The sequence below is a fragment of the Struthio camelus genome, chromosome 9 (assembly GCF_040807025.1).
Source record: "Struthio camelus isolate bStrCam1 chromosome 9, bStrCam1.hap1, whole genome shotgun sequence".
NCBI lineage: Eukaryota > Metazoa > Chordata > Aves > Struthioniformes > Struthionidae > Struthio > Struthio camelus.
In genome coordinates this window covers 4,427,885-4,450,037 of record NC_090950.1, presented here as the reverse complement: position 1 = coordinate 4,450,037, position 22,153 = coordinate 4,427,885, and the positions used below count along the sequence as shown (strand labels likewise).

General features: G+C 45.9%; 1 protein-coding gene across 2 annotated transcripts; it reads right to left on the bottom strand.

Moving 5' to 3' along the window:
* Window positions 1-543: 543 nt before the first annotated feature.
* CLDN18 (claudin 18) lies at window positions 544-21,695 on the bottom strand. Of its 2 annotated transcripts, none has more exons than XM_009690507.2 (5): window positions 11,041-11,377; window positions 6,102-6,266; window positions 4,219-4,324; window positions 3,687-3,797; window positions 544-2,985 (listed from the first exon to the last, which is right to left on the bottom strand). In XM_009690507.2, the coding sequence occupies exons 1-5, from the start codon at window positions 11,258-11,260 to the stop codon at window positions 2,808-2,810; spliced, it is 780 nt and encodes a 259-aa protein (XP_009688802.1). In that variant the 5' UTR covers window positions 11,261-11,377; the 3' UTR covers window positions 544-2,807. The 2 variants fall into 2 exon arrangements, with proteins under 2 accessions (XP_009688802.1, XP_068810850.1); XM_068954749.1 differs by lacking the exon at window positions 11,041-11,377 and adding an exon at window positions 21,387-21,695 and having other exon boundaries at window positions 548-2,985.
* Between the last annotated feature and the right edge of the window lie 458 nt (window positions 21,696-22,153).

The window sequence follows — 22,153 nt, the reverse complement described above, 5'->3', positions numbered from 1 at the left end:
CATGACTTATTGCTTTTTAATAGAAGGTACCAGCATGTTTTACTGTGCAGGTGATGGGTTGCGTTAAGACCTTCTAGATTTCTTGCAGAAGTATTCTGGGTTTTAGACTGGTGCCTACCAGAATATGATCCAATCATTAAGTTATTAAGCTTCTGGGAGCTGAGATGGCAAATTTTGATAAGCACGCCAAGATCTGTACACAGATGTTTCTAATATAAAGATGATCGCAGACTGTATTCGTATAGTGTTCATAGCACCCTCTCCAAAGAAAACTAACTTTACAATGTGAAAAACAGAGAAGGAGAAAAGAAATTGGAAAATCAGACATTATAAATCCTATCATTTTTCATATATAGCTTACAAAGGGGGAAAAAAGCAAAAAACTTCATTTGTTTCTTCCCCTCAGCCATCTACACTTGTCCATAATACTCCTGAGAAACTGCAGAATCCAAAGTTGGAATAAGTGTAGCTATGCAGGCAAATTGGTAGCTACTCTTCATGATGAGGAGAGAACAAATAAAAACAGTGACTTAGGGTCTTAAAGACTTTTTCTTTTTTTAATATTCAAGTACAAAAAAACAAACAAACAAACAACAAAACAAAAATAAAGCAAATCCAGTATGCAAAAAAAAAAGAGGGGGGGGCGGAAAAGTTATGTTTTTACTGGGAGATGGGGAAAAATCCATTGAAAAGATTTCCTTCTTTTTTTTTAAAAAAAGGACATTTAGAGCTGCACAACCAAGCTGCTCTCCTCTAAAAAATGATGGAGTTCTTCTGAATGGTGGAATCGGCCCCAGGTGGCAGCAGGGGTCTGACCAAGGTGGGATAAAGCCTTCTTTGTGTGAAAAGAAGCTCTTCACAACTCGCCGCATGGTGGTTATCTTCTCTGACTCGCGGGCCCCAGCACTGCCCTCCTGCCACCTCTGCTATCCCATGCTGTGCGCTCCTTCATCCTGTCACTGATCTGTCCCGAGATACAGTCTCCTCATCTCCTGGACCCATGCTGAAGATGCATCTCCACCTGCTGGTGGAGAGCTGGTGGCAATGGAGAGCTGGTGGGTACACTTTGGTGCTGACTGGGAGCACTGGTTTTCAGCAGGACAGCCTACCCATGCTATTCATGCAAGCCACAGGAGATACTCGCTAGACTTGGGAACCCAACAAAGATCAAACGCTGGGGAAATGTTCAGCTCGAACTGCTGCTCTCTCTAGAATGTGAATCCACCCAAGGGAAAAGCAGCTTTTCTCCAAAACAAGATTGGCAGTGAACTACTGCAGAGAACTTAAAATTATTACAGCAAGTGGAGCAAATACGCTCTGCAGACATCTATCAAAATGGTGACTTTGGAGGCTTTGGACCATTTTTTTTTTTTCTCTCTTTTTACCCTGTTCCTTGGCACCCATCACTCTGCTAATAGGCGTTCTTTGAGAGCCTCACTAGGATGTGCTCTGGAACTAGGTGGAAGGACAGGCTAACGCAGCGCACAGCACTCCCGTCCCTTGTAAATTCTTGCTTCTCTTCTCCTGCCCTTGACACCTTCAAATACATGTCCTCTCAGGTGGATTGGCTAGAAGAGGCAGTGTCCCATTAAGGAGTTAATATTCGCATCATTTGGGGAAGAATTAACACAAGAAAACTAATGCTCCCTGGGATTTCTGCTCCAGATGTAACTAATTAATTCTAAATGAGAAACTCCTCTGGCTTCATTAAAGATGACATTTGCAGGAACACCAGTAGCACACAGAGGTTTTCAGCTATTACAGCAAACATCAAGCATAGGAATAACAATGGATTATATATATTCCCTGATGAGATCTGAAGAAATAAATACACTTTGGTATCACACGTTATAACAAATGCCTAAGTAGCATAAATCAGATTAAATATCACAGCAGATGAGCATCATAGAACAATCGGCAAAGCAAAGATGATGTATCTGCATAGAGATAGTGACTGAGGAGCAAAATCCCATGACTATAGTATCTGTATGCACTGGCCACACTCAGAGGGAGACACCTGGATTTACTAAAAATATTCAACAAAATAATACAGGAGACTACTAGGTCATTACTTTTGCTTTTCAACCTGCTACGATAAGAGCAGGTGGCAAAATGAGAGTAAAGGTACACTACCATTTCAGCAAAGCGTTGCTTTTTCTGCTGAACGAAGGACACTGGGGTCACGAGGAACTGCTCATCTCTCTAAACCCCGAGAAAGTAGGGGATGACATTACACAGTCGCATGAAAGCCTGCTCAAAGGGGAAAAGGCATGGGGCTAGTATTGCTCTTATACACCGGTCTTCAGCATGTCTACTGTGTTGCGGAAGTATTTGCCCATTTTATCAGGGCAGCACAACAATTTTGGTTTAACTTCTTTTTAAATATACTATTTCACTCTCTGGTTTTCAGTTACAGACATCCAAGTGACTGCCATGGATTTCCATATAACTACTAACTCTACCTGGGCTGTTACTAATGTGAATTCAAACCTATTAGAAGACTTCAAAAATGGCAGAAGGCATAATCCTAGAACTGGCTATTGAAGTTCATATTTGAAATATGAGCATACCATTGTACTCTAAGAGCACAAAAAGGCATGACTTCTGTTATAGACTTCCTCATGCTGGGCATACCAGTGAGCACTCAGATAAAACCAATGTTCATAACCAGTTAGAATATTTCTTCAGAGTAGGGGAAATGCAACAGAAAACACAATCTTATTTACAGGCTGCTTTGCATATACTTTTCATTTCTGTACTGAAAAACTTTCTATAAAAGACAGCGCATGTCTAGCCCAGAAGGACTACTAAACATAGTCATATTTTGAAGGGTATGAGCGTCTCCCGTCCTCGCTTCGAGCAGCTTCTTCATACCCTGCACCCTTTCTAGTCTTCGCTTCAGGTTCGTAACCAGACCCAACCTTATATGGCCCAGTTCTGTAGGAGATGTTCCGTCCCGACGCGTTGTAGGACACTGCCTTGTAACTGAAAGAGCAATAAAAGATGGCATCAGCTACCAGAGGCTCTGGAACAACCCAAAGCATTGCCCCCTGTGTTCCTGTTTGCTGTTGGATTTGAAGCAGCTTTTGACTGTGTTAGCCCTCGGAGCCAGCGAGCGAGCTCAGAGCCAACTGTCCATGGGCAGGCTGCAACAGTCTCTTTCAATTTTGTACGTAAACTTCCACTTTTTTTGCCATGAACAGATCCTGGGTTGAGTGACGCACCCCCTTGTAACAACCAAACACGATGGTGTACAAAGCCCTAGCTGATGCAAGTTGAAGTTCAGTTTCTGCAGCCTGCACCCACTGATGATCGGCTACTCGATTTGCAATCAAAGCTGCAATTAACGGGCTTTACTTAGCCAGCAAGCACACTGCAGATTTTATAACTGTTCACTAGATTTTAGTATTTAGATTATTTTAGTATTGGATTTTAGGATTTGCTATCTCCTCCCCTCTCAACTTGTTATGCAAGTCACGTAGTCAGGAAAGAGAAACACTCATTGGTAACCCACATCACCCAGCAAACAGACTTATCATTCCGGGCACATAGATCTCATGATAACTTTTGTAACCTGGGTATTACGCATGGATCGGTGCTATGGTGTGCTGGCTATATGCTGTCTATGCTCCCAGTGCCCAGGGCTTCACGTAATACGCTTCAGTGTCTAGCACGGACAGACTTACTGGGATTCTTCTGGAACCAGTCCTCTGCAAGCAAGGCACATCATAATGCCTCCTATGAGGGCCAGGCCTCCCGCTACCCAGCCAACAAACAAGGCTGAGCCAAAGGTGTACCTACAAAACAGAGAGATGTGCCTGGTCAGTGCTGTCATAACTTCTTCTGAAACGCTTTGAGAAATGGCACTCTGGGTGCTTCAAAGGCCTTCTAGCTCTGCCACGCTGCTCTCTCTGCTGCATTTTTCTCCCTCCCGTTCTCCCTCTGGCCCTGCAGAAGGTCCTGTGAGGGCAGGCTTGTGTACAGATTTGTCTTAGATGGAGGTCTGTTCTCCATTTTAGAGAGATCCTAGTCAATTTTCTTGGACTAATTGTCTTTATCTCCAGATAAGGAAATGGCTCCATAAATCTCCCGAGTCCTAGGTCCAAACTAATCTGCACCCAAAGTCTGTTTTTCCTTCACCAGCCTTGCCTACAGCCTGCCCTGGCCCTAAGGGGAATCTCATACCGTGGACCACCATGAGCCAGAGGAGTAACCCACCTCGTCTGGATGTTCTGCATTCCCTGGTACATGTTGGCAGTGGACATCCAGAAGTTTGTGACCAGCATGTTGGCAAACACAGACACTCCAGTGATGGCGCACAGACCTGTGATCAGACAGAAGGGCAGTCTGAGACCCACAAACAACCACCTTGGACCTTGGGGAAGCACGTTACAGCTCTGAAAAAGGTGGATGAGATGCTGCTTTGTGTTCTGACATGGTATCTTCAGGAAGAAGGGAGACCTACAGTGTATTCATATTTCTGCCTAAATTTCCATACGTTTACTTTCCCGTAGCAAGAATAAAATGTTAAACTATAAAATCCCTAATCAGACCAGTCAAAGTCTTTCTACTAATGCATTTTGTCACAAAAAAAAAAGAGTTTAGCAAGTGGAATCTTTCATTTGCTGAGAAAAATCTAATAGTTAAGTTTTCCAGATTTGTTTTGCAGTGAGAAATGTGTAAAAAAGATTCCATATCCAGAAATGATTTTTCTCTGAGTGTGAATACACACTTCCCATCATGTGGAAGAGGAGATATCTCTGATTCACAAGCTGAAAGCTGAATGAAGTAGTAAAGTCTGCCTGGGTCTGCTGGCAGCTGAAAGACTAAGAGCTAAGAGGCAGGAACTTCTACCATCCATCTGTACGGAGGGTCACTCTGAGGTCCCGCAATGACAAGCCTGGCAGAAATAGCGTTATTGTTTAGTATTTCACTATTGCTCATTCTAGCGGAGCGGTCATACAAACGGAGGTCACTGCTGCGTAGAGGAACGGACGTGAGAGGGTGCGGCAGGGTCCCCGTGTGAAGAGCAGAACAGCGCTGTGAGGGGCTATGGGGCCTGCTAGGGCTGAAAGCAAGGAAACCAGGCAACCCTGTGAACATGTGAAGTCTGCTCAGAGTGCGGAAGGAGGTGCAAAACACAGCTAAAGGTCGTGTCATGTAGGTACCTAACTCAAGACATGTAGGTATCTAACTCCTCGCCCAGCTGAGACGAAGGACTCATTTGGAAGTGGGCGAAGCTGGCCAAGGGATGTCCCATCCCAAGTGTCAGTTAGACCATCTATCCTTTCAGCCACCTTCTGGGAATGCGTGGGTGGGACTTTCAAATGTTCTCATTGACCAAATTCTTCACGGACTTAAATGGGTAAAATGATAGATTTTAAATGCAAAATTAAAGCTTCATTGCATAAGGTGTTTCCCTCCACTTAGCTTGTACATCTTTGGATTGTGTGTTGTATGTCCGATATGCCAGCACCAGCAAGCGCTGCTCAACCATAAGGATTTTAAATAGGGACATTCTCCTTGCCTACACGAGGATATGATTACTTATCTAAAATAAATTGTGGGAAAAATCTGTAAGTGATGTTCTTAAGCATTTGCAATTTAGAGGTAGCTGGGCAACACTGTGCATTCATGTACCCTCCCTGGTAACCCAAGGTATTGAAAAATTACAAACTAGGCTACCAAAATCCTGCGAGTCTTAATAAAATGATTATATACGAATCCTGAGGCTCTTTATACAACAACTGTTTTGCATAAATAAATAATACTATGATTCTTAATAATAACACATGCAGGAAATGATCTAATTTCTTTTTTATCTGCAATCTGCTTTTTCAGGCTTCTGTATTTTTCCTCCTCAGAAATGAAGACCACAAACTTCTGGTTTACTTTTACTAAGCAGAGGTAGAAATTCTCATAGAATCATTTGATCCCAGGAACCCGGGCTTGAAAGTGAATGCTAATAACTTTACGCAAGCAGCGTTGCTTTGAGCTGCTCCAGAGCTTCTGCTACCAATGACTGGAAGTACGTGAAGATGTGCCCCACCTTCAATTTCTCAGTTCAATTGTACATGAGAGACAGAACACCGTGCACTTACCAGCAACAATAAACATGATGCCAGAGGTCAGAGTCATGTTGGCTTTTGCAGAATCCTCCATACTGCCGATACGGATGCATTTCAGAGCAAAAATGCACACCAGGAGGCCGAGGATACCCAGGACAATGCCCACAATCATGAGGGCCCTCACTGCCTGAAACATTGCTGTAAAACAAAGCAACAAGAGCTGAACAAAGCAACAAAGCCACTGAACCGAGATTCACCAGAGCCTGGAAGCCTGAAATAAAGTTGCAGCTGTTAGAAGATTTCCCATTAGAATATTTTTTTCCAAAGGCACTGCTCTTTCCCTGGAGTTTTTCCATTTTTTTAAAGATTGTTTCTCCCTAGAAAGAAAAATATTTTTACCTCCCTCTCCTCCGCAAAACATTTTACAGTCGGTTTGCTGAAAGCAGAGCCCACCCCATGTAAAACAGGCCTACACTCAACATTATCTGGGGCGCCTGCAGAAGTCCAGCTGGTTGTCTCACCATCCCAAAGAGCTTCCTCCTTTCAGGGCTTAGACGTAATTTTTTGTAAACGGTCGTCGGCACCAGCCGTGATTTACTCAGCCGAAGTCCACGGAAAGGAGCTGGTGTAAGTGTGAAGCAGGTTCGTGGGTCCTCCTCTGCTACTGCTCAAAACGAAACAGTTCAGCGGATCGCTTTTGTGTTGAAAAACGTTTCATGGGAACGGAACAGTTGGGACTTTTGCAACGTGCGAAAGCTGGAGCTCTTCGTATTGACTGCCGGCTAAGGTAAAAGTCTAAGTTGACTGAAGATACTGACATTCATAGTCATTCTCTGTGTGACAGGGGATGTTTAACATTGTAAGAGTATTTCAGGTTCTTAATTAAAACGTCTCAGCTATCCCAGGCTAAGAAACATGGACTTATTGCTGGACGTTTCAAAGCTTTCTCTCTACATTTCAGTGCAGAACAGAAACTTTCTGTCCTTAGCTTAGTTTTTAAGGATTTGCTCATTTCACCTGTCTCCCTATTTATGTGCATCTCTGCTCCAGCAATAACTGCCAGTTCCTAGGCTGATTTCAACCAAACTTCAAAGGACGAAAGACAGAGAGTCTGAAACATTTCCAAGTCTGGATTAGACACTGGAAAGTTTGTTACTAATGCTAACCTATCTACTTGGCTGGGTCCTGCAGTCAAAGGTGGCAGCTTGCATAACAGCGTTAGATTTCTCTGCGAGAAGAAAGTCTCGAGTGGAAAAGAAATAAATTTCACAGTGAAATATGAAAAAAAAGTAGTAATTCCATTAAAAATTCAGCCAAGTGACAGAAATACGTAGGAAGCTAGGCTCCATCGTTCTGCTGCTCCTAAACCGCTTTCTAGAAACACCTGAATTTCCATTGGAAGACAAATTCTGCGTGATGTGTCCTCACTACTCAGTGGTATAAGCCTTACGCTATCGCTATGTTGTTGCTGGGCTGATTGGCTTAAAAAAAGCATCAATTATTTTGTAACCAAAATGACTGGGAAAGCTTTCTGTTTTTCAATTGAAGTGAAAGCACAAAGTGCCATCCAGCTATCCACAGTATTTCTAACAGCTGTGCAAAAAAGTGGAGCTCTGTACGTTCCTCCTTTACAATAAAATACAAGGCACAGGAGAAGAAAAAATCACTTTGCCAAACACTGCGCACATGCTAAAGGGCATCAACAAAGCTTCAGCAACACACTCCATGTCCTTTGCATGGCTATTTGCAGTATCAGTCTTGTGTACACCTGTACATCTGCATTAATATATCATGGAAATATCCCAGGCCTGAATTTATTTAGCAGCCTGCCACCAAGACGGGAATGCTTGATCGGAGTTGGGTTATGTTGCTGGTGGATAGTGCCCGTGCGAGCTGAGTCAGACAGCTCTAATGTAGCAACAACCCTCACAACAACCCTCCGGAGTCCTCGTAGCTGGAGTAGAAGAGTAGGGGGAAAAGCAAAGGGAAAACTTGCACCTTTTAAGCATGAAAGAGAAGTGAAGTGAACAGACCAGGCATTTGACTACCAAGGTGGTTTTCTAATAAGATGGCCCATATCCCATCTTGCCTGCAATTTAACATTGTCTCCAGACGCTTCGTATCTGTGCTTACGCACGTGGCCCGGGCAGAGACAGGAAGGCGGCAGCACCAGCAAAGCACTGCAAAGAGGGTGGTCAAAAGCATTGCAAGGGCTGCTGAACCCTCTCTCCTCAGGAAGGTAAGAGCAGGTGCTGGGGACCTGGCACTCATGCATGGGCTGTCATCGCTCTTCAGGGTGACCACGAGAACCACACTAGTGCAGGGACTCACTGCTGCTTACCATCACACTTGAGAAGCCACAGCCTGATGTCCCATAGACTGGGACTACACCACCTTCTGCTGCTCTTATGACTCAATTTGCCCTTATCAGCTGATAACAAGTGCTAACGAGGCTAGGATTTTCAATCTCCCATTCATCAGCCCCCAGGTGCAAGCTCATTAGTTATTATTCATCAGAGAACAAGAAGCTGACGGATATGCCTTATCAGCCCTCAAAGGGTGTTCGTGCTGCACCTGATGCAAAGCAGGAAGCTGCAAAGAGAAGAAAATCACAATTCTCATTTACTGCTACAGTTCCTTAAGTTTCTTTTCATCTGCTTTGGTTTCAGGGAGGGAAAGAGAGACAGATGCTCCAGGGCAACGTAAGACGCTGTGGATTGTGATGGAAGGTCCTTGTAACCTTTGGGATCTGTCCCCAAGACAGTCTTTCCTTCCTGGGATGCTTCCCACTGATCTTAGGGTTCCTAGGTGCCATCACAACGATGGTCCTGTTCAAGAAGTGACCCTAGCGTAAGACTTCATAGAGATACCGTGGACTGCTCAGCTGAGAAGTCCCCAGTGTCTGGAGCGTGACTGTCGAAGCAAGACTGTTCTCCATGGAAAGGGAGGACTGTTCCCTCTGCAGCCAGAGGAAGAGGAGAGGGACACAGCAGGGCACAATAGACACAATGCAAAGTAGCCCATCAGCACGTCATGGGATGTCAGTGCCACGAGGCTGACTTATGTACAATCTTCACAAAGAGACGGTGAGTAGAAGAAAGCATTTCCTGTTCTGTGGCTTCAATGCCCCTCCACCTGGCTCACGGGAGGGAAGGTGGGATCAGTTTGGAAAATGGCAGTTTTAAAGTGAATTTTGGCAGCCATCAAAAGCCCTCTGAATAGAGTTGCTTTTCAAAGGTCAGTGGTTCCTCCCAGGAGGAAGGAGTAGAAGGTCTCAGACCAACAGAATGGGAGAAGTTTGACTATGGGAAAAAAAATTTGCATTAGGAGCACTGGGTCGTATACAGCCCTATCGTTAAAGTGAAGCGCAGAAACTGCCTGCACATCTTTGCATACATATTTTGCATGAGATATGAAGTATGTCTGCGTTTGATATCTACACTCGTATGGCTGCTCATTTTGCACACCTGATTTCCATACACATAAGGGACGGTGTGCACAGAAGACTCTGTCTGTGCAATCACATTCATCAAAATAAACTTCAGTGATCTGAAACCATAGTTTGCATCACCATGTTTTTCAGACCTATATAAAGCTGCAGAGCTGTCTTTCCATCAGTGTTGATGTGAGAGGTGAGTGAAATAAAGCAATATAAATTCGTCTAAACTAACACCACCTGTGTTTCTAATACTAATACAAAATTCAAAAGTGGAAATGTAACTTTATGACCAGTTATGATTAATGGAACTTAGAAAGTTTAGGGAAAAAAAATTTTTTTTTTGAATTAACCAAGTTCGAGCTGGGACATTCCCTCTTTATCTTTCAAGGTAGTCATCAACTAAATGGACACATAAATAAAATAAAAAAAAAATCTGGTAGAACATTGCTATGACACAATAGGAAATGTCTGTGAATGTCTTGTACATTTTCTTATTACAATATTACTTAAAAATAACATAACAAGTAGAGTCTTAATAATGAGAAATTAGCATCAAAATGATGCTTACCATTGCTTCATTGATCCTTTAAAATACAATCACCTGCATAGCATTGTAAGCACATATAAATACATTCATCCTGCATTCACGCTCCCCTCTGCACCATTCAATAGATGCAAAAGGCCTGTGTTCATTAGCGGTTACTTGTACCTGGTTGCACCCGTACATAGAGTGGAAAAATGCTCTCTAAGCCGTGTTTCTTGCTCATTGGCAGGGTACAGGCGTGAGAGGCTGGAGGCAGACACGGCAAGTCAGGCTCAGCATTGCTCTCGCCCCTGGGGTCCCGCAAGCTTGAGAGCACTGCAGCATCCCTCATAATACTCGTGTACAGTGCGGTGGGAGAGACAGCTCTTTTTTAAAGTTTGGCTGCTGCTTTACAGCAAACTGGAAGCAAACCAGAAAATAAAAGCCCCTCTGCAACCTACTACTGCAACCACAAAACCTCCCCAGGTAACATAAAGCGAATGAAAATTCCTTCCCCTTCTAGCCCTTCCCACACACGCTGTTCAAAAGCAGATTTCTTCAGTGCAAAAATTAAGAAGACCTTTTTCTCTTCAGGAAATATTATAATTCAGTTGGTTTCTGTAGAAGCCATTATTCTAATAACAATATAATAATTGCATGCAGCTGTTTTCCTTGTGTTTGGATTCAAAGGGACAGAATTTACAAGCTGGTTTAAGCATCCTCAGTCACCCAACTTCAATGGAAGTGTGCTGATTTATGCCAGCGATGGAGCTGAACCTACGACATTCATCCAGAGATCACATACACATGCTCCAGGTCGTAATCTCTACCAACTAAAGGTATTATCCTGCTAACAAATATGCACATATTTTTATGCTCGTACACTGAGTAACCTGGAAATTTTATTCCTGGCAAAGTGCTTTAAGATACCTGCTCCTGCTTTTTGATGAAAGCTGTACAGAGTTACAGGAGTGCTCCTCGCTCAAACCCGATGCATCTTTTGCCCCTACCTGGCAGCCCAAGAATGGTGAAATAAGGCCGGCACTCTGTAAAGCCAGAGCTCTGCCTCACGCAGCTCCTCCACAGCCCCTGATATTGGAAGACAGCCGTGACTGGGTTGTCATACAAGTCCTGCGTGCTCCACATATCCATGGCAGTGGACACGATGCACCCCGCAACGCCCAGCGATGACACGATGAACCCCATCACCTGACAGACTGTTGTGGACATGGTGTCTCCCCCAGAGAGAGGAGGTGACAGCCCAGATGAAGCCGTAGACCTAAAGGGAACACTGAAGTCCTCTTGACTGAGCCACCAGAAATGCAGCGGCTCTTATCAGATTGTTTCCATTGAGTGGTGTGTTTGCTCAAAATGTTTTTGCAAGATAGTCCAGTTTCACTCTCGCTGGGTAGGTTTGTGCTGGCAGGGCCAGAGATATGAGCCTTTGTCCTTTAGAAGTGCTTGTCCTTCCCCAGCTAAACAGCCATGCTTGGTCAAGTGTTGGGCAACCCACTTGGAACATGCGCCTCCCCCTCCTATCAAAATACTTAGATGTCTGTTAGACTTATCTTGCATGCTTGGCACGGTACGAATGCTCCCGAGTGGAAGGCGAGGGAAAGATTTTGTTCGCAGGTGACCTCATCACCAGCCTCACAGCCATCACTTTTTGCCACAGTATCCTCCTTTCCCCAGGGCACCTTGCACTAACGCAGGTCATCGCTTCCCTGGCTCTGGCTCTTTTCTGACCACTTCCAGAGTGGAAGCAAATCTGCCAAGAGGTCAAGACAGGGGACATTTCTAACCCCAGGACAGAGAGGCCCTTCCTGGTCCTTGCACCGTGAGGGCACCAGCTCAGTCCTCGTAGCACCCAGGAGAACAAATAGGGGTTTTTCCTCCCTTCCTCTTGCCCCTGCCGCCAGTGTTGCCAGGAAAGCACAGCCAAGACTGCCTTGATGCTCGCCCCCCCGCCCCTCCCAGACAGTGATCCAAGAGCTGCAAAATGACCCAGCAAACCTCTTGCAACCTAAGATAAAGCAATGGCCAGAAAACATGGGGATGAAGGTCCAAGTTAGACCTCCATGGAGACTCCTCCTGATAAGGAATTGCTCCTCTACCTACCCACCCACGGGGCCACAGGGGATGGCCTGGTCTCCTCCCATCCGTGTCCTCATGATCCACCATGCAGCCCCGATGAAACCCACACCGCGAAATGAGGAGAGGCACCTGTGGACGTGTGTGGGGTGCAGACCGGGTAGGGGGGAGCAGGAGAGGGAGGGTACAGAGACAGATCAGAAAAATGCCTTTTTTGCTTGCTTGCAGTGGATGGGGGTGTACTGGTCTGTGAAACGGGATGGGGGCTGCAAGAATTAGGAAATTAATTATCTCTTTCCACAGTGGAGAAGTGCTGGGCTCACGGGAGCAGTATAAATTTGCCATGCTGCTCTGCCAACGCAGTACAGTGAGTTACAAGGACCTTCCAGACTTCACGCTCATCAATTCTGATCTAATACGCTGTTCCAACTGATTTACTTCAACCCTGACCTAGAAACAAATTCCTGCTTTATCCAATCCCGATACCTTTCTGTGCCACAGACACAGTCAATACGATCACTTTGTTATGAAGCAGTGTGAAAACTACCAGGAAGGGAAGTGAGGCTGATTTCTGTGGATGGATGAGTTACAGCAGGGTTATTATGTATGGACTGTTGCGTCTGTGTTCTGGAGCATGACCACCCAGGACATCCCTTTAACACCTACTGGGTCCTGCAGCACTGCAGCGTAATATATTCTGGGCTTGACAAAGCTCAGATATACAGAAGGGCAGAGCTGGAGAAAATCAACACCCACCAAGGCCCAAATTTATAACGTGAGAGCAACTTGCTTCACTGGTCCAAGCCCCAACACTGGGCAGCTTCCGGTTTCCAGGCTGTGCAGCGAGCTGGTGGGCAGCAAACAGAAATCCCTTCGTGCTGGGCTCTGGTATCTCCTGCTGTAGCAGCCAAACCAACTCAAGTGTGTAGTGCAGGGACACAAATCACAGCCACAGAAGCCCGCCTGGGTCAGGCATAAAACCTCTTTGCTTCCAGCAGTTTTATCAACTTTAGCCAATTCCACTGACTTTTGCAAGCTTTCTCCAAGCTCCAACATATCTGAAGGTCAGAAGATGCCAGCAAAAATAATAGTATGGACAAAAGCATAGAAATGAGCCCTCAAAAACCAGAGATGACAGTAGCTGCTCTGTTAAAGCACATCCTAGGCTAGAAAGAGGGCATGCTCATAAACATACCGTGTTTAAGATGATTCATTTTGAAAAATTAGGGCTGGGGAGGAACGAGGAGCCTGGAAAACAGCAAGTGCTAAAACAGGTAGTGCGGCCAGCTCTCCCTCTCCTACTTTACTGCCCAACAGCTTGTAGCAGATAGAGACTCCGGTACTGGGAGGACGGAGAGCCTGCAATTCAGAAAGGCTGATTGCACTCAAGCCATAGAGCTTCCTAACAGCTCTGAAGGACTCCTCTCCTCCTTCAGTCATGTTCCAGGGCTTGTCTTCTTCTTGCCATCTAGTGGTAAGAGACCACATTGCTCCGTTTCCAAGCTAGACCTCTTCAAACTTTGTCCCAGGGATATTTCTCTGGGATGTAACCCCTGCTGCCAGGGCTACTCTCACCCCACAGCATTTGTGCGCAACTGCTCACAGGGCTGCACAGAGAAATGGGCCCAGGGACTGGTTACAGTTAAAAATAACCCCTAGGAAAAAAAAAGGGCAGAGGAATGAAAAGAATAAACACGTTTTTCCTTTTTTTTTTTTTTTTTTTTTTTTTTTTAAGTCTTTATCACTCAAGGGTAAAGGCACTTTTAAAATGACTAAATGACTACTGTTTTTCCCCTAAATCAAACAGTTGGACAATTGCATGAAAACATGCTCCACAACTACGCTGCTCCAGGTGTGTCCACACCAAACCATTGTAATAACTGGACTGAGAGGAAGTAGGAAAGGAAGGTTGAGGTGACTGGTTGTCTTGGCCCAGGGGAGCGACGTGTTTCTGGAGGGTGGTGCTTTCTTCCCAAGACCCATGGTCTGCCACTAACTCATGCAAGAGGTCCCTGATATATAGGCCCTGGCCCCAGTTGCCTGCTGAGGTGGCCTTCCTGGGCACCATGCCCAAGTGTTTGCTTTGCCGTTAGGGAAATGACTACGCCCTTCTCTCTGAACCCTTCTGCTGAGATTGATTGTGTGTAGCTGGAGCAGCTCTTCAAGCCAACAGGGAGATCTGCCTCTCCTTCCCTTCCCCCTGCCATCATTTCACCAGGATCTGCTGGCTTTCACCTTCTCAAGCTCTCTGACGTGGGCCCGTTGGAAGGAGGACAATCCCCTAGCTGAGTTATGAAAAATCTGCATCTCTAACAGGGTGCAATCCTCTGCAAGTCCCCCTTTCTCACCCTGCACATCAACCTGGCCCCACAGCAAGTCTCCTCCCAACTCTATCTTACTGCTGCATCCTTCTATTTCCTTCCCTAGTGCTTTCCTTACCTGCCTTTAAGCTTCCTCCTCTTTTTCCCTTTGCAAAGCAACATATTTATTCCGTTCTCAGGTCACTGCCCTTCCCAGGCTCAGTCCATAGACCTTTCTACAGTCTCTCTTCCATCCCTCCGCACACACGCTGGTCCCTATCAGCAATGACTTCCCAATACAAGCATAATGGCTCAAAATGGGACAATGAAGAGTATTTTGGATGAAAGATTAATCCACCTTCCCACACTTCCTAGCAATGTAAATATGCCATGTCCAGCAACACAAGGTATGGGTGCGAGACACTCCTGACTCTAATCGTGTCCTGAGCCAGCAGTCTGCCACCCAGGCAGCACTGCTTTGCTAACCTTTCCTCAGGGATATAGTTTCCACCTGCTGATAGGGCTTACCGCTTCCCACTGTCCCTCTTATTGAAGGGCATCAAAACCCCAAAGCACCGTAGAGGAATCCAAAAACACCACCAACAGTCTCCAGGTTTGTGAGAAAGCACAGATGGACCAGTCTGTCTTTGATTTTTTTTTTTTTTGGGGGGGGGGCAAATTTTCCGTGACTCTGAACATGATTAGCCACCCCATGGTGGTTAATTTATCCTCCTCCACCCCCAACCCCATAGTAGCTGCTCTTACTTGCTTTCTCAGAAAGTGGAGCTGAGCAAGCACCTTCGGTAACGAGGGTCACGCCGCAGATCTTTAGCTAAGCAGCAAATGAACACCCAAGAGCATTCAGCACTCCAGGCACTGCTGTCTTTGAAGGATTATTGCATTTTGGAGGGGTTTCTATTTGCTCATCTCTAAACATATTGCCAAAGGTGCTAACCAGCTAGCCCAGCATAATGCCGCTTGCCATTTCTTATGCTCTGATTAGCATCAATCTTGTGAATGCTGGAGATTCAAAGCTTCCACAGACACTATCCTTGGTTGTTTGTAGCAAAGTTATGGAGAAAACCGACAAACCTGCTTCCATCCCAGCCCTCCCTCACCCTCATTTTCTCTGCCTTTCTGAAACATTATCTTAAGCTAAAATGCAATGCGCTTACTGTTAATGGTCATTTCCGAGCTGTTCATGATAGGGAAAAAAACATTTCCTGTTGCAAAAACTCACCACCCCATTTCCCCAGCACCCAACCCAATAACGTAAGATTACCTGGGAGCTTTATCTAAGCCACAGGCTATGATCACAACTTGAAAAAATGGTTGGATGACAAGATAGCTATAGAGCATATCTGAGCATTTTTGCCAAAGGCAGATTGGACTGTCTGATGCTCATCTCCAGCAACCCTAGGAGATGTCTATGGCTTAGAGTGGTTAAAGAGTAGTAGACCTCTCTCCAAGCATGCACCTGAAGCTCCAGGAGGGTGGGTGGATGCTTGGGGCAGAGGGCTTGCCATGTTACGTGATAACGCTGAGCAATGTCTGAGGAAGGGACGTGATGGGAAGACAGCTCTTCCAAATGCCAAGCTTCCCCATCAAGAAGCAGAGAACTGGACTGGTTTCTACTTTGAGGGTGAGGACATCTGTAGGGATCTGCCCAAACTGGAGAAAGGAAGGGTACTTTGTGACTACTCCCCTCTGCAACCTTTATTTCAGCTCATACCTGCTTTATCTACCCAGGCGTCAACTCTATATTATCTCAAAACTGTTCATGGGGCCCATTGCAACTCCTGAATGTTATCATTGCCTCTCCCATAAAAATCACCTATAGCTCATATTTACTTTCTAATTTGCAAATATAGTTCACACCCTGCGAGTCATTTCCAGCTTGTCCCGACTGAAACAAAGAACACCCACCCTCCTGTCTTTCTGTCCTGCCATTGCTGTGATGACCACAACCTCCAGGAAACTGTGGAGAGCCACCAGTCCATAGTAGCCATAGGGCTGGCTAGGCTTTCTGAAACTCTGCAGGGAAAGGGGATCATGGCAGCGCCTGGTCTCAGCTCAGCCCTGCTCTGCCCCATTCACCTCCAGGGAGCGTTAGTTTAGGAGCTGCAGTTTTATAGAGCGAAGGTGGTGCTTTGTAGTAGGCTCATGACTAGAGCATGGATACTGTGCTGGTCCCAAAGGGATACCAGCTCAGATTCACATCCAGAAGATTTTGTTGATTTTAAGTCCCCTTTCAGACCTGGCATTAGCTAGTTCTCTGGTGATCTAGAGGGGCTTCACTCAGCAGAGCTGGGATGTGTAGAGCTGCTTCCTTCCCCATGTGCCCTTAAGCTGTAGCCCAGCCCTCTATCTCTGCAGCCTGTTGCTATTTCCCCAACCTTGCTCCCCTTCTGGCCCTCAGCCCAGATCCTTTAGGATTATTTTTTCATGCCTCTAGTCCTCTCGTAGTGTAAAGGTGCGAGAGTAGCAAGGAACTCACTTAGATATCTAACTTCCTGACACCCCCGCACTGGTCTCGCTGCCATCTCTGGCACGCAGCTTCCCATGGCCGCTGGGGATCAGGATGCCCGAGAGCCCTTCTAAGGGTCTCAGGTTGGCTCCTGCCCTGTCCCCACACCTCCTTCAGCTCCTGCTACAAGTGCAAACCCCACGTGGCCTCCCAGGCTCCCTTGGTAGGTTGTATCAGGCCCCAAGCCTGCCTTGGCTGCCTCAACCCATCTCTGCACAAAGCTGATCTTGAAAGACTTTAAGCAGGTTACAGCAGTTGCCTGCAGACATTTCCAAATTAGGAGCTGAACTGACTGGGTTAAAGGATTTTAAGCAGCAAGCAAGCAGAGCTTTGAAGAAACTTTGCTGCAGCCATTGCCGGTTGAGGATCATGACACGGCAATTAGCAGTCTCCATCCTTACACACTTCCAGCAAGAAAACAGTTCCAGGGAATAGACGTGAGGCATTTCCTTGGCTAGTGGGCCCCAGACAGAGAGTTTTACTAGCGCTGCACCACACAATGTGCATCGGTTGTATCAAAGAAAAAGCTTCATCAGAACATCTTTGACAGAGGAGAAAGAAAATCCAGGGAATTCTACTTTGAGGCTTCCAAGACATGACTTTTCCCCTGAGAAGACCTACTCAGCGCTGCTACCTTACACCAGCATAAGTGAAAGCAGTTGTCCTCTGCAAAAATCTGGTTATTCATGACTGCATTTCCACGGCTTATTTAACATTGACCCCCTTTAGCAACACGTACCCCATAACACGCCTTTAACACCCACCGCCATGTCGCTGAGACGCAGTACCTCTTCCACCCTTCCAAGACTGACCGCAGAGCACCCGCCATAGTGTAAAGAGAGTTTACCACAAGTCCCCCCCCGAACTCTCAAAGCATGAGAAAAGCACGAAAGCTTGCACAGTCACCAGGAGCTACTGGTTATGGAAGTTTAACAAGGTGCTCTCGGATTTTCAGAAGTTTGCTGTTCCGAATAGCTGGAATATTCTAATATTTCAAGTCCCCAGCCTTTTGCCCTAGGACAGGGAGATGTCTCAGCCTCTCTGAAAGGGTTATAAGAGGTTTTGGCTTGTAAACAAAATGCTCTTTCAAAAATGGATGAACTGGTCTAGCTGAAGAGGTCTGAAAAAAGAAAAAGAAACCAAGACAGAGGACAGGATAATTACTGCCCATGTTACCGTAGTTTAGCAAAGCTATAAGCAACTGAAAAATGTTCCTTTTAGCAGAAAGTGTCCTGTAACTTCAGTAATAAGTAAAACTATCAGCTTTGCCAGTGTTTAGCTACTGCTATTTCTTTATTATTTGGATGTTCAAATTCAGATCATGTCCTCCAGACAATCACAGTGAGGTCTGCCTACACACCAAAGCAAGCAACAAAAATTAATAAGAGAAAGCAAAATCAGAACAAATGGGCTCAGTTCTGAAGTGACATAATTCACCACCACCTGGCTGTTTATAGCTGAGCAGCTAAGGCGAGAGCCATAAACTACCTGTGTTATTTCTCATTTTCATCTATTATCTTGATTTTTCCTCAATCTATTTGAAATTAAAATTCTCAATTAAATTGAAGATAGATGATAGGCAAGGCAAGTTTAATCTTTGCTATGGGAGCGAGGGACTGGGAGAAAAAAAAAAGCCTCCAACCCCAAAACTTCATTGATGTACTCGGGTCACCTAGATGCTTTGCTAGAGTCCTATTATTTTTATTCACTCCAGCACTATTGTTCCCAATATAAATTGCCATTGTCAGAATAATAAATAGGAGTTTATAATGGAAACGCTGACAAACCATTAACTACGAAGTGCTTAGCAGGGGGTTTTAACGGAGATCAAGGTACAGCTCGGCTAAAATAAACACTGGGCTGATCTGCTTAAACAATATTTTTTTCAAATTAATAATTTGATTTTTAGCACCTTTCTTGCCTTTTGGTTGGGATACAACTGCCCTTCACCAACTGGGGGGAAGAAACGCCTGTAGGAGCGGAAGAATCCAGGAGACTGAGTCAATCTACAAAGCACAGCAGTGGGGAGCTTATTTTTGTACCAGTTTCTCCAGAGACTGGAAGTGTCAGACAATATATAACAGGAGGAAGAAAGGTGGGGGGAGAGCAAAAGAGTGACTTAAAAGAAGCGAGCCCTGTTCATTGAAGAGAAAAGAAAACCCACCTCACTATAGGGCAGCGCTGACAGCACTGGCCACAGCGTTGAGCTAGTCAGGACAAAAGCACATAGATATTCATCTACAGGCACAGCAGCAGGGAAGGCACCGACCCTCCAACACTACCTGCGATTTTGGCAGCAACCTCAAGGCAGCCAGGATCCCACCCACCGTTATTTTAAAGAGTTGCTCTTTGTTCTTTGGGCTTTTTAATCCCTTTTTGTTGATGACAGCAATAGGCCCAGCAAACCACACACGGTAATTCACCCATTAAGTCTTTTGGCCCTCTAAGATGACAAGTTCATTAGAGATGCTGACATCCGGTTTAGGATGCCCATTTCTGCCTCTGGCTAGAAGGAAGCCGCGGAGCCTGCTGGATTTCAGCGTGCAGCTTTCCCATGTCTTGGTCAGAGAGACCAACCTCCTTCAGCAGGTCTGATAAATGAGCAAGATCCGTCCATATGCAACTGCTGTTCCTGCTGTTGCTGCTGTTCCTTTCTCGGAAATTAATACCCACCACACAGACACGAGTCTGGGGGCTGGTAGTCAGTATGGCTGGTAATTGCAAAAAAATGCTCTGTTTCTCCCAGTGTAATGCTGAAATTAGTGACAGAGGTATTTTGAAACAAATGAGCAAACAAAACCCTCAAGTATTCTCCCGATTTCTGCAAAGATTGAAGCAGTTTCCAGAGCACAGCAGCTGAAAAGGCTTCAGTTGCTCCTTCTGTACAGTTAAGTTTTCCTTAATTTTAAGCTTTCGGAGCTCAAAAACTCAGGAAGCTCTTCAAAATGTGATGGAAGTGTGTGTTTGCCTGGGGGGAGATTTGCTTTCTATGTCTCCATTGTTTATTCATATGGCAACTTAACCTCTTTATCAATAAGCAATCAGCCTGCTAATCAAGTTTGGCTGATCTATCCTACCCACCATCTCATGCATTCTCCCTTTGCGAAATTGGTCGGCTTTGCTAATTGCCACAGCTGTGCATGAATGCAAAAATCCTGCTCCAAAGACTATTCCTCTGCAAAAGGCATGCTGCATCCACTTGTACCCGTTACAACTGGCAGCTTTTGCTAAGGACTGCGCAAATGGGTCCTCAGGCAGGATCAGGCCTGTGCCCTTCAGGGAGGCAGGGGAAACGCATGCCCCGTCCCAGGGCTTTTGGTGAACAAACTGGGAGCATTCAAAGCCACAGCTTCAGCAAACGAGTGGTAGATACCCTGGGGCAAACCCTGCAGGGCACCTGCCCGGGGAGGCTGCAACAGAGCTAACATCAGAGGCCAGGTGGGATCGAGCATATAAAGATGAGTGACATAATACTGCCCAGGGTACGAAACAGTCTCTGTACTGGTGTCTCAGGCCACATCTGCTTTGGGTTATGCTGGTTTGATTTGTGCAGAGATAGACTTGTGAGAGAAGTAATTTTTGTGCACAATGCTTATTTGTGTGTTCAGGAAATGCTATTTTTCAGAAGTTATGCAACGATTTGCTGATAGAATTGGCTTCTTCCCACCATTCTTGCTGTGTCAAAGCATAGAGAATAGATGGATACGATAGACTATGAGCCCTGTTTCTCAGTGCGTTAAGGCAAGAAAGGAGTCCAGATAATCCTGTTATAACCTAATTGTTTGCACCCCTGGATACTCTGGGCGCAGCCAGGACTGGAACAATTTCTATGGGAAAGAAACTGGAACCAAAGGTAAATTAGGGAGAAATCCAATCTGGTGTTGTTATCCCATACAGAAATACAGTGAGCTGAACTGTGACATATCCTCTTCGAAAAAGGTCCTCTCTGATCTCAAGAACACTAGCGGTTTCTGCCAAAAAGCCAAATATACCCACGTAGCTGGGGTGACAGCAGATACCCAAGACTGCTGTTCTGCTACAGCAAGGTGGATGAATCTTCTTACGGAGCAGTGACTCTCCTCTGGGTGCACAGAGGGCCCAGGCAAGAGCTTAGACACTGAATGTGCAAGCAACTGTAATGGGTTTTGCTGAATCCCAGCAGAAGAGCCTGGCTGCGTGGTGGGGGTCAGGCTGAGATGCCTTCAAGGGGCCTATCCTTCAGGGGCTGACTGCCTGCTCCTGAGCAAAAAGTCAGCTTGGTCAAAATTCGTGTCCCCAGCTCAGCACCAAAAAAAAAATAATAATAATAATCACCCATCACCACCACTCACATATGGTTTCTTCTCACCAAAGATTGGGAGACAGTGGGCCTCGGACGTTCAGTGGACTGCCTCCCACCCCTCTGCCCTTGGTGCGCCCAGCAGTGAGCAAGCCCTACCTGGCAGCCCAAGGATGGTGAAGTAACCGCGGCATTCGGTGAAGCCGGAGCTCTCTCTGACGCAGGTGCGCCACAGGCCCTGGTAGTTAAACACAGCTGTCACTGGGTTATTGTACAGGTCTTGGGTGCTCCACTGGTCCATGCATGTTGATGCTATAACACCTCCTATTCCTAAAGCTGACACCACGAAGCCCATGGACTGGCATATCGTCACAGACATGGTTCCTCTCCGGGCAGATCCTAGGTGCGCACAAACCACTCCACGAATCAGGTCTGAGGCATGTGGCCAGGGCAGAGAGGACTTTTAGCTGGAGGTGCTGCCTACGTCATGGACGGGAGTCAGGAGAGGTCTGGCCTGTGCCATACAAACCTACTCTGTTCCCTTTATCTGTTTCGGTGAGATAATTTTTCTTGCTCGGTACCAAGAGCCGCTTGTTACACATGGCGTGAACGCCTCGTTCTCTATTTACCTTTTCCCTCGATGCAGAGGTGCAGCCAGCCGCAGCAGGCACAGGGGCAGAGGGGGACCAGTGGATTCCTCCAAAGCAGCTGGGGGAGAGTTTCTGCAGAAGAGACTGTAGGCTTCAGGAGGCCCAGCCCAGAGAGGCTTAAATCCGATGTAACAGACAAAAATTGCAAAGAGTCTAATCCTTTTTCAGCAGAGATGATGCTTTTGAGCCAACTGGGGAGGCATTTATTAGCATGCCTCTATCCGGAGGACATTTGCAAACACGTAGGACAAAACATTTTACAAACCACCTTCTTTT

Coding starts and splice junctions, on each gene's coding strand:
- CLDN18 (XM_068954749.1), bottom strand. CDS start 21,606: ATGTCTGTGACGATATGCCAGTCCATGGGCTTCGTGGTGTCAGCTTTA. Junction 3,798..4,218: donor ATGCAGAACATCCAGACGAG/GTGGGTTACTCC, acceptor TCTGTTTTGTAG/GTACACCTTTGGCTCAGCCT. Junction 2,986..3,686: donor CTGGTTCCAGAAGAATCCCA/GTAAGTCTGTCC, acceptor TTGCTCTTTCAG/TTACAAGGCAGTGTCCTACA.